At 35.3% G+C, this 12,787-nt stretch overlaps 1 protein-coding gene across 1 annotated transcript in view; it reads right to left on the reverse strand.

Moving 5' to 3' along the window:
- DYNC2H1 (dynein cytoplasmic 2 heavy chain 1) overlaps positions 1-12,787 on the reverse strand; it is a 161,742-nt gene that overhangs the window by 113,360 nt on the left and 35,595 nt on the right. The window contains exons 39-51 of the mRNA XM_080338541.1: positions 12,351-12,558; positions 11,833-11,962; positions 10,797-10,952; positions 9,495-9,754; positions 8,587-8,833; positions 6,882-7,033; positions 6,472-6,616; positions 5,163-5,265; positions 3,579-3,746; positions 3,320-3,444; positions 1,911-2,159; positions 1,334-1,442; positions 227-340 (exon numbers count right to left, since the gene is read on the reverse strand). Of these exons, the coding sequence (XP_080194667.1) occupies positions 227-340; positions 1,334-1,442; positions 1,911-2,159; positions 3,320-3,444; positions 3,579-3,746; positions 5,163-5,265; positions 6,472-6,616; positions 6,882-7,033; positions 8,587-8,833; positions 9,495-9,754; positions 10,797-10,952; positions 11,833-11,962; positions 12,351-12,558 (2,166 nt within the window). The remainder of the gene's footprint in view (positions 1-226; positions 341-1,333; positions 1,443-1,910; positions 2,160-3,319; positions 3,445-3,578; positions 3,747-5,162; positions 5,266-6,471; positions 6,617-6,881; positions 7,034-8,586; positions 8,834-9,494; positions 9,755-10,796; positions 10,953-11,832; positions 11,963-12,350; positions 12,559-12,787) is intronic.

Raw genomic sequence — 12,787 nt, forward strand, 5'->3', positions numbered from 1 at the left:
GCAGATTTCATAACAGTTTTGTAGAACTTTCATGGATACAAAACTTCAGATAGAGGAATAAATTTTAAGCTGAAGTTTCTTTGCTTTCAAATATCACACCGTCATCATTATTCCTCCCTGGTTTTTAGTAACTATCCAAAAGTTAAAAATACACACAATTTTTTCCATTATTATACCACTTTTGTAATCTTGTAATAAATTATAGCTTATCATTCTGTTCACATACGGTATGTGAAATAGTTGAAAATCGGTCCTGTAAATCCATCTTGTGAAGCTTGATCCTTCAGAGGAGACAGCAATGCTTCTAATTCTTCTATTTTATATAGCCCAGGAACTTCGCCTGTTTAAAAAACGAATTTAAAATGTCAGATCAAATACACTATAATTCTTCATATTCCTTTGAATGATTCCCTTGAGCTCTCTGTAGCAAGAAGTTGAGTACAGCAATATTCCACTCCATATTTTCAGGAGTATCATCCCATGTACACCATTCTTTTCATGATATCATGAAAACAACAAATTATAGTGATTCAATTTAAATTAAACAGCCTATTTTTTAATATTACTGAAACATACTTCAAAAACTCATTCAAATCTACTGTGTACAACTCATCCAACACTGTGTACAACTCATCCAATACTGTGTACAAACCAAAACAAACCAGACTTGTCATATACCAGAAAAATGAAAGAGATTAGTTATCAAGGTCCTCTGATGTAGAGGTTTAACACTGGATGACAAGAATCTGATACTGCAAAGAGTCTCAGATTTGCACCTGCAACAGGAAAATCTGAGCTCTTAAACTACTGTAGTTCCAAAAAACATTTAGTAAGTTAGACTCAGTCCTTCAATGATCTCTCTAATCGAGCAACAAAACTAGATAACAAAATAAAGTCACTCTTCTTATTTGTTATTATTTATAATCTCATCTTCAGAAAAGTGGGCTTTGCTGGTGTTCATTTAAGTAAAGGACACAGTCTATACAATCTAGTAAAACATGTGACACCTCTCAGTTTGAATTTTATGAGAAAAGGGAAGCTGCAGAGTAGAATACACTAATATTTTGTTGTTATACTATTATAAATAACTCCTTAAGTTACTTAACTTGCAGCTTTGAGGAACCAAAAGCACCTGTACTGTAGGATAAGTTAAATGACAGCTAAGTGAACTTCCAGTCAGTTTCTCGGGTACAAGCACTCTAGCTGAAACAGTGTAGAAAGCTAATTAACGCTTCTGGTACGGACATAGTTAGAAAACAGCATCAAATTCTGCCTCATTGAGCTAACTCTGTGTGGTAAAAGTAATGCCATAATCTTTATGGTCTTGTCTCACCTGAGGAGAGTAAACTGTTGATCATCTCAAGGAACGTGGAATGAACAAACTGATAGTCTTCGAGCAGCAATACCACCTGTTGTGCTTCAATGCCTGCAAGCTCCATCACCTAGAAGCAGGGAAAAAATTTACATCTCAGTATACGGAATATATGTATTGTTTCTAAAAGATTGATATTTATTTGATTATATATTAGATATATATTTTCACCACAGCATCTAAACTGTACCATAGTAGAGGAAGAATATGAAAATATATACAAATATGAGAAGATATACATGAAAAAAACTTTCCAATATTCACATAAACTTAGAATTTATGAAATCCAGAATACTCATAAGAACAGCTCTGGTATTAAAAAAAGTAGAGTTTCAGGAAATTAGTATAAAGAACAGTATGAACATCTTAACACTGAGAACTTCTAAAAATGTAATTGTTTCATTTAGAATGCTGACATTTTGCTTTTCTTAAAATATCTCTTCACGCAACACGTCTATGGTCTTCAAAATTACCATATTCTTTTCTTTTTTAATACACATCTACAACACAACAAAATGGAAGACACTGAGTGACTTACATATTTAAGATCATTTTTGAACTGCTTCAGCTCATAACCTCTGGAAATTTTGGGAGTAATCAGAACAGCTCCATGCATATGACTAACTAAAGAGGTAACTGTTCGACGACCTACACCACTCCGTCCTGCCAGCAGAAGTGATCCTCCAGGAAAACTCAGCACTCTGTCCACTTTAGACATATAACTGAGGACTTCTTGGAACAGTAAAATCTCTACCTCCTTTTTGTCTCGTCCATAATGAATAATACCCTATAAAAAAATTAAAAATAATAATAAAAAAAAACCATAAATACATTCACTAATAATAAATAAAAGCAGTAAGATGATAAAGTATCCAGCATTTAAAAGTTTAGAAAAAAAGGCTTGAAAACTTCGGAAACCACACTGAGATTCATTACAAATAAATTATTTATGTGACAGAATTTAGATACCTCACATACCCTTTACCAATCATGAACAGATCACATTACCCCAAACACTGGGATACCCTAGAAATCTGATATATTGAAATAAAAATCTACCACTGAATTAATTAAAATTAAATAATGGACCGAAACAAAGTCTGAGCTGTGTATCTGACTACAGATTAATTAATATTGGCATATCTTGTAAGAGTGTTTTAGGCAGCTAATTGCTGCATACTTGCAGATTATGGAATTTCCTAGTGAAACACACATTAGAATAGACCCTAAGATTCAATTCTGGCCTTGCTATACTTAATAAAACTTCATCACTGAAGCCAAATGTAATTGCGTAGTCAGAGAAAAACCTAAACTCTCTGATTACTGAAGATAGTGAACACTATTATTGTCCATATAGTTTATTGGTCACAAGTTGGCAATTAAGGAGAGGGAGTAGTTTCCTCTGTACAAGAGCAGACCATCAAACACTACTAATAAGGGAAAAGGATAAGACCTCAAAGGTCTCATTCTGACAATCAGTCATCCAGCAGAGTTAACATGTTTGCATTTCCTCAGCATGCTCATTTTTGTACTTTACTGTTTAAAAGCATACCAAATCTCCAAACAATCCATTTTTATTTCTTCAAATAAAAATTACACTAGCAAACTACAAATTAAGAAAGTAAACATTTAATAAAATATTTTAGTACTCAAACACAACACAAAGATATATATGCACATTTCTCAAAATTTTCCTCAAACTGTTGTGAAGCCTCAGCAAATGTGACTGATGCCCTTTCATTAAAATAACCTTGCTACATGATACTTCCTACTGCCTGCCACACAGCTTCACAAACCTTCCCTCATCTGACCAAACACAAAAGATGACTCCTCAAACAAGTAGCAGATCCCACACTAAACCTGGGGCTCACACGTCACTTCCTACAAAAACCATCTAGAATAATTGCTGTGAATCTTTGCTGTGTATATTATTTAATCTTGTCTCACTTTTTGAATAATATCTTTCAGGTCTGTTGAGTTCAGCCTGCCAAGTGGCCTCCCATGTGGTGGCAGCGCCTGTCCTGGTGTCATGAATGCCTCTCGACAAACTCCCCAAGTTACATAGAAGACATCTGTGAAAATCAAAGGAAACATTCAAAAGTTTAGGTGCTCAGCTCATAAGCTATCCAACTTGATCAGACTGATTTGACTGAGCAGTTCCTGAACAAATGTTTCAAGTTTGTGCAGAATGCCACAACTGGTTTACCTGCCATATTGTCCAGAACATCTGAGCCCCAGTCACCTTGAAACACTTTCATCAAAATATTATCAAACATATGGAGTTCTTTCAAGCCAACGATTTTGTCACGGAACAAACAACGTGCTTCATACACAACAATTTCCAACACATAGTCTACGGTTTGTATCGATGATCCTACAAAATGAAGGAAAGATTTAACATCATACATTTAGAATAAACTTCAAATTTTTAAAATTTCCAATTTCAAAATATAAGATTGAAAATGAGTAAGTGAAATTACATACCAGCGGGAGAGCATCAGTAAAGAAGAAAAAAGAGAAAAAAGTAAACATTATGAATTTATGGATCATTACAAGAGAAAAGGAAACACATTCTATCAAAATAAGTTCTCTAGTTTAGCGTCAGCATTCTAATGAAAATGAATAAGGAGTTGCACACAAAGTAAAAGTTATAAGACAAAATTCCAGGAATTGAAAACAAAAAAAGCCAGGAGATTGTTTTAAAGGGGAAGAGAAAGGCTTATAGTAAATACTAAAATAACAATATCCAAAACAGTCGGTATTATAAAATGCCACTACAGAATACAAAGCTTCAGTATTCTTCACAAAAGAAGGTGAGATGAGTAAATGACATGCTGTATTGCTCATCCCTGAAAAAGCATATGCATATATCACCTTCAGATACAACAATGGAGTGCTTCAACAGGCTGAGATTACCCATTCATTGACTGTCAGTGTAGCTTCTCTAATTTAAGCCACATTTATACCATCTGATGACCCCAGAAAATAAAAACAATATGAGCATAACATTCTTATCACTTTTATACTCTAAAAGCAGCCCTCTCTGTAACCCTTTAATTAATTTAAGAGCTCAAACACAATAACAAATAATTGCTCATGACCTCGTAACAATAGCAATTTCAAAGAGAAAAACTATATTAGGAAGAAGCCTATGCTATCTATTTGGAAAAGTGCACAAAATTGAATACCTTTCCAAATTTAATCTTTTCGAAAGTTAAGGAAAGGACTTTGAGACTAGACTTCAATTATTAGACATTCTCAAATTGTGAGGATATTTAGGCCATTATATAGATATGTGTGAAATTTTATATAGATAAAATAGTTTTCTAGATGTGTCTATATATTAAAAAGTGTTAACCGGGTCATAGATGATCAGTATCAGCTGTAGTTCAACAGCCACCTCACTAAGTTTATACAACCAGGCAAGCCTCTGGGAATTTAGAAGACAAGAAAAAAACCACATCACATCCAAAAAAACAGAAAAAAATGGTGGACAGTAGGGACTACACTTCCAAGTTCCCATAGTAGAGAATGCAATCCCATCCTAATAATTTCCCTTAATCAATAAATAGCTCCCACACATATTTTAAAACATCACTGTTTACTATATGTTACAGAATTAACTGTTAGGCATTTTTTTTCCATCTACTGAAGCACAGACAGTTCACTGTTCAGTAAGCGTATCGCAGGAGAATAAGTTGCATGTGAAATCAACAGCAAGACTGACATCAATAATTATTTAGACTATTTTAGAACTGCTTTGTAAATAAAAAAGAAAAAAGAGACTTACCACCTGCTAAATCATATCTGAATAAACCAAGAACCCACTGAGTAAGAATACATGGTGTAAAAAGGTAATGACTGTGATCATCCACTGTGAATTTCGCTCGTACCTAGGAACAGAATGGTGGGGTGGGGAGTGAGGTTTTAAAAAGTAAAGCCCTTGGTAGCATAGCTTTAGATTTTTTCTAAAATACTAGATAAATTAGTTTTCTATCAGGACTATATATTTAGATATTTTATTAATGCACTCTGTTTTTTTTTTTTAAAGGGCAGAGGTGAACTGTTTAAACTTTGCTTTCTGAGCACAAGAGATTTTGTCATAATTGGAACCTTTCTTCTGTGTAATTTTTGATGCAAACAACAACTGCATATGTGATGTCACCTATGACTGTTTATTTTTTAAGCAATATCAAATATTGTATAAAATGCAAAGGAAATACGAAAGTCTAATATAAAACTACCTGAACCAGTAACACTTAGCAACTACAAAAGACTTACAGAAATACTAACTCTTCCCCCATATTTGAATTTACAACTCTATCTTTAATTCAAAGAATATCTACCTTCATCAGTTAATTGGTCCTCATGTGATGAGATTTAAACTTAGATTTCTGAGAATACCTTGATAATGTCATATGAAACTCCTGCTAATTGGTGCATGCCAGCGAGTGACTTACAGCTGCAGTCCAGTCACAAAGATTGGTTTTATACCATGGTTCTGTCTAGATGGGGACATGCAGACAATCTTGGAACTTACACTAAGTGCTTACATCCCCAAGGTATCTACCCCAGTAAGTGTTTTGCTAGACAGAGGTCCAAAAAAATTTAAGTGGGATGATAAAATGAACTGTTGTGTCCAAACATCTACTTCTAACTGTATGAAATTTTAGAAGATAGTCTTTGATGTGTATAAGGGACTCCACCACTGTATCTCTCTCCTATATTCATCATAGCATCCATAACATCTGAGCACATCAGAATCTTTAAATTACGCTGTCTCCTCATTCAGTAAGTAGGAAAACACTATTATCCACCTTTTGTCAATCAGAACTGAAAGTACAGATGGGTTAAGGTGCTTCCCAAAATCATGCAACAAATCTGTGTGAAGGCAAGAGCACTTACCACTTACTCAGTTTCCCTCTAATACCTAGGATTCTCTGCAAACAAGTAGTTTTAAAATTTAAATTATGAAAAAGATATAAACTTAGATTTTAATACTGATAAACCTGTATATTCTCTTGTTAATATCACAAGCTAATTTTTTTTTTAAACTCTGAATTCTCTATCTCCTTGAAATAAGAAATGGAATTCCATACCTGTTCATATACTTGAACCATAGATCCTGCTAGCTGATGTATTTTTGGTAAAGAACCCCAAACGGGGTGATTTTTCAGGTTTTTGTGTAGTACAGGTTCCAAGTAGGCACTATAAATAGTTTGCAGTTGGTCTCTTTCTGGATAGCTATAAAGAAAAAAAAAAGTCATCATTATGGACTACCATTGTTAGTTTTTTTAATTAAAATTATTCAAACACTTCACTGTTGACAGGGAGCTGCAGATTACTCCTTAGCTGGTTTCTAGGGCCAAGAGGAAGCAAAGAGAAGGTCTCAAACTGCTAGAAAAGATGAAAAACTAGAACAGTTACATGTTCGTAAAGACTAAATGCAGCAAGCAGCCTAGAGGCTGAATCTGAGTTCTGAGAGTCAAATTAATTTCCACAGACTTACTCAATTGCACAGAGACGAACAATAGAAGTAAATCGGGAGGTGAGTTTATGTCGTCCTAATGTTCCTCCAGCAGACATGGAAGCCACAATTTGGATGTTTTCTAAACCAACCCATTCCAGATTTTCATCATAAAATCCTTGATAAGTAAGAACCTTTAAGAATTAAACAAATATTGTATATAAAGAAAGACAACAGAGTATCTTACAAAAACAAAAAAAATTAGTGAGAAGTCTACCATTATTACTGTTCTCTTTATTGCCAGAGGTCTACCCTCCTTTCTGTTTGCTGTCAACTGCAAACCTGCTGAGTGCAGTCTGCCCCACCATCCAGATCATTAAAGATGTTAAACAGGTACTGGCCTCCAACTAGACTCCATATCTCTGATCATGATCCTCTGGGCCTGGTTGTTCTTCAGCCAGTTTTTAACACATCTCACTATCTGCTTCTCCAGCCCGTACTACAACAGCTTTTCTCTGAGGATCTTTTGGGAGACAGCATCAATAGCCTTAGTGGAATCCACATAGACTACATCATGATCATAGAATCATAGAATCATTTAAGTTGGAAAAGACCTTCAAGATCATAAAGTCCAACCAATAACCTAACACTGCCCAGTCCACCACTAAACCACATCCCTAAGCACCACATCTACACATCTTTTAAACACCTCCAGGGATGGTGACTCCACCACTTCCCTGGGCAGCCTGTTCCAATGCCTGGCAACCATTTCAGTGAATAGATTTTTCTGAATACCCAATCTAAACCTCTCCTGCTGCAACTTGAGGCCATTTCAGCTTGTCCTATCACTTGCTACCTGGGAGAAGAGACCAACCCACTCCATGCTACAACCTCCTTTCAGGTAGTTGTAGACAGTGATAAGGTCTCCCCTCAGCCTCCTTTTCTCCAGGCTAAACGGCCCCAGTTCCCTCAGCCGCTCCTCACCAGGCTTGTGCTCCAGACCCCTCACCAGCTTCATTGCCCTTCTCTGAACTCTCTCCAGCACCTCAATGTCCTTCTTATGATGAGTGACACATAACTGAAAACAGAATTTGAGGTGCAGTCTCACCAGCACTGAGTACAGTGGCACAATCACCGCCCTGGTCCTGCTGGCCACACTATTCCTGATAAAAGCCAGGATGCTGTTGGTCTTCTTGGACACCTGGGCACACGCTGGCTCATGTTCAGCTGCTGTCAATCAACACCCCCAGATCCCTCTCTGCCAGGCAGCTTTCCAGCCACTCTTCCCCGAGCCTGTAGCGCTGCGTGAGGTTGTTGTAGCCCAAGTGCAGGACCTGGCACTTGGCCTTTTTGAGTCTCATACAAAATATCCATATCAACTACTCTCCCCTCCTCTACCAGGTCTGCAATATCACCACAGAAGTTTATCAAGTTGGTCAAGCATGACTTGCCCTGGGTGAATCCACACTGACTACTCCTTATGATTTACTTGGCATTCATATGCTTACCGAATTATAACTCATTGAGAAAAGCACCATCTTGATTTACTTATGTATATAAGACAAATAAAAATGGTATCATTTCTGGCTGACACATATTCTGTCAAAGTACAAACAAAACATTGACAATGCCAATACAGATCCAGGATGTTAACTCTGAAAATATTCAATGTAGTTATTTACTATATACAATAAACTATTTCCAGTATACTTAAGTCTCTTTATAAATAACAGAAATAAGTCTTCACCTGCTGAAGAAAAGACACGAGAGTGCTTGTTCCCCATTTATCAGGTTTGGGTAGATTGATATCCTTTAAGTACAAAACAAGCCTTTCACAGTCCTTTGGTCTGTATACTCGCCCAGTGTTTGTACTGATTACAATGCAAGTTTGACTCAATTTTTGTAGAAGATGTTGAGAGGTAGTTTGTGCACTGCAGTGAATGGTAGCAATCTGAGTGGATCGGAGCTGAGAAAATGCATAATGAAGCAGCATCCTAAAAAAGAAAATGTGTACATACATACAAGCCTAAGTAATACATAAATGCATTAAAACACCGTGTATCCAAAGTTATCGTATAATTTTTGAATTAAAATGCATACACTACATAATGTGACAGGTGAACCATGAGTTCTGCTGAATTAAACACTCTTGCCTTTATAATTGTAGTATTTTCCATTCAAGAAATTCAATAGCAGTGTAGTATAAAGCTGCACAAAACAAATACCTCACCTAAATACCTTGTTTATATTGATGTCACCCATTTAAATAAGGAACCTAAGATATGCAACAGGATGAGGTAAATCCAGTTGCCTGCACATGGGCATCTAGTACTGCTTGAGATGAGACCAGAATCTTTATGTGCCTTCCAGCTGTCGCTCTATGATAGCACACGTTTTCCAAAGGTCCTGTTTCATATCTAAAAGCCTCATTCCCATGTTTAAAAACCTTACTCAGATGTCTTAAGACATATAAAACTTTCCCTGGAGACCTTAATAAGAATTTACCTATTTGCCAATACAGGTTTGTTTCATTAATAACCTAAACAAGTGATTTTCCAGCAGAAAGTCATATGATAAAACCATTATAACAAAATATTTCAAACTTTGTCAAATAGCTAGAAGTATATTTCACTTAAAACAGGAAATACTTTTTACCCCTTTCCACATCCTTCAGGACCCACAAGAAGAAATGGCTGCTTATTGTTAAAGTCTAGCCAGGGTCTAAAGTAATCTAAACCTCTCTGCATGTCAGGGGTTTGGATGACAGGAAGCGTCTGGAGATTATTGAAGTCATCAGCTGATAGATTTTCAGGTTTTTTCAGTTGATACAGCATTAGCTGTCCAGTGTCAGTGTCATAATATGTGTCCAGGGGTCTCCTAGGATCTGGTGGAGATTCTTGTGCCCAACTGAAGATCTTTAAAACAAATAAAAATAGAACTTGTGTTAAACCCATACTCCTAATGACAAGATCTACAATTTCAAGTTAAACTAAACAATATTCAAAGAGTACTTCTGTAAAATCAAATACTCAATTCTTTGACTTGATAATTTTAAGCCTGCCTTTGAAAATTCAATCATGTTATGCATATGTTTTATGATTAAGTCCTTAACTAAACAGTAACATATTACTCTTCCACATACTACTTCTTCATAATACAAAGAACATTAAAAAAACCTTTATTTAGCAAAGCTTTATAAAAATGTTTTTCATATTAGGTAACAAACATAGTAATAATAATAGTCATAAGAACCAGATAACTCCTTCATATGCACCAATAGCTGATTCTAGAAGCTGAGTCTAAACCTTTGCCATCTGTCCTCTATATATGCTATAGCTCCAGGCTTTTTTTTGGAAGGAATTCTCTCCAACAGAAAACCTAAGCGTGATTGTGGAGATAACTATCTCCAGGGATAGTATCTTCTGTAGACACTACGGACCAGTATAGCACAGTTTTTCAACACTACTCCCTAGTCCTTGTGCCCTTAAGTATCCACACAAAGCCAGAATCATACCCCAGCACATACAATACATAACCTCAAAATAATGCTGTCAGAATACCTCCCCAGTGTGATGTAACAAAGCCCTCACACTACTATTTCAATCATTCTGAATAAAAAAAAAAATATATCTATCTATATCTATATCTGTATTACATACACACACACATATGGTCTGCTATAGTGGGTCCTTGCACAAAACAGTCCAGACAGAGGCCATTCTGTATCTCTTGGTGCAGCACCAAGATTGCTGTCTGGACTCAATGCACTTTGCAGCATTATCAGTGACATATGAAACATTCCTTTACTTCTGAGCTTTTTCCCTATAGACAGCACAGACTGCAAACTAATTAGAGCACAGATATTCTATTATTGTAAATTTGCATTGTTAGAAGTCAGAAAGTCACTGTTCATACTACTGAGAATTTCTTAATAAACTTGCTGGAAAATATTATTACCTCTTTTGCAAATTCTTGTCGTGATTTCATGTTCAGATTGCCACCAAGACCCCGTAACAAGTTAATAATAAACTGTCCACGATCAGTACATCCATGAAGATGAGACAGTCCATTCATCACAGTTCCAACTAAACTGGTTTCTACCACACAGTCATTCTGTAAATTGCAAGTCGTAATAAATTTAAATACAGGATTTCTCCTAAATAATGTTTTGTGCGACATAAACCACTTGTTCAATGCAAATACAATTCCTTCAGAAGGAGAAAGGTAGGGAAGCATCCAGACTCCGTAAGAAAATATAGCATATACAGAAGAGTTATCTTGATGTATGTCTCAGAATCACAGAATCCAGATAATGCACAAGGTTTAGGACTATCTTTTTGTAATACTGCTATTACATATTAACTTTCACCTATTAAAACATCTTTCAGTTAAGGTTTTGATCTGAATCCTAAAGTGCTAAAGTTATATCCTTAAATCCACGCCAGATTAGTGGGAGCTGTGAAAATTTACCATTCTGAACAATGATTACTTTTTTAGATATGCCTTTATCAGTGTTTTTAAGTGTCTAGCATTACATTTCTCCCCAATCTATTACAAACTCCAGTCTACACTGTGCACAAATTTTTGCACTTTTTTTTGTTCTAGTCAATAACTTAAATTTAGAAAAACAATGTCTTCACTTCTTCATTTTTCAGTTTCATTCAGACCTTTCAGGTCTTTGAAAAAAAAGTAAAGAAATGTACAGTACAGGAAATTAAAGATAGGTATTAACTTTCATAGAAATATATGGCTTTTACTAGTTAAAATTCTATTAGATGTTTCAAAACTTTAAGTGCAGAAATTCATTTTTGGAAACCGATTAGAATGGCTGTAGTATAAATCTTATGAAGAAAACAGCAATCAAAAAGCACTGAGTTATTTTTATGCTTGAAATTTAAAAACTAATATGAATGATCTCTTCAATGTTAAATTAGATAAATGTTAACAGAAGCTTAACAGAAGCTGCAAATTGATTAAGAATTCAGTTACTAACCTTCTTCACAACCCAGTTTAAAGCCTTTTCAAAATAGTCCCCAATCCAATTTTCAAGGTTGTGTCTGCATTCATCTGGCTGACTTCTTAGCCAAGACTTTATCAGAGAATTAAGATCTGTATCTTCATCACTAAGTCAAAGCAAAACAAAACAAGATTCAAACAAATACAAGGCATCCACATCTTCACAGACTGGTTCAAAGTGAACAAAAAAAAACATCTACGAAAAGTTCAAGGAAAGACTTCAACAAGAATTTCTAACCAATACTTGGGTTCTCTTTGGGTCACACACAAAGAACCCACCACATCTCTTTCAAAAAGTCTGAGGTATATTAGCCAAAATATTATGACAGGACAGTGTAGAAGGGACATACAACCTGAAGCAAACTCCCTCAGTGATTTGCTTCCTAAGCGTAAGCAAGTAATTAAATCACTCTATCCACTTTATACAATCTTTCAATAAAAGAAAAGTAGGTATATCTGCTTACTTAAATAGTATGTAATACTTCTGTGACTTACCTCAGAAAGATCATCCCCATCCGAGATATTGTAGCAGGAGAGGCACAGCTAAGGTCATGAGTTTCAAATATAAAGTTGACATTTGAGCCAAACTGAATTCTTTCTCCACTGGGCATAGTCAACAATCTGTTGTCATCCAAAACAGAGTTCAAAGATTCAATCCATTCAGGATCAATATCACCATCACAAATTATCCATGAAGTAATATCTATTTCCAGACACAAAAATAAAATACCAAACCAAATAAAAATATTTGAAGAATATCACCCTTTGCTATTTTAACACTCTAACTTAAATACAAACTGTTTAAAGATATTTCTTATATACTTTATCTTCTCATGTCTATTTTCGCTTTCTTATCACAAAATTTAGAAAGTACATGTCAGTGTTCTTGACTATGTCTATCACCAAAAGTTTTCCTTACCTTATGCACAAAT

This window comes from Nesoenas mayeri, assembly GCF_963082525.1.
Source record: "Nesoenas mayeri genome assembly, chromosome: 1".
Taxonomy (NCBI): Eukaryota; Metazoa; Chordata; class Aves; order Columbiformes; family Columbidae; genus Nesoenas; species Nesoenas mayeri.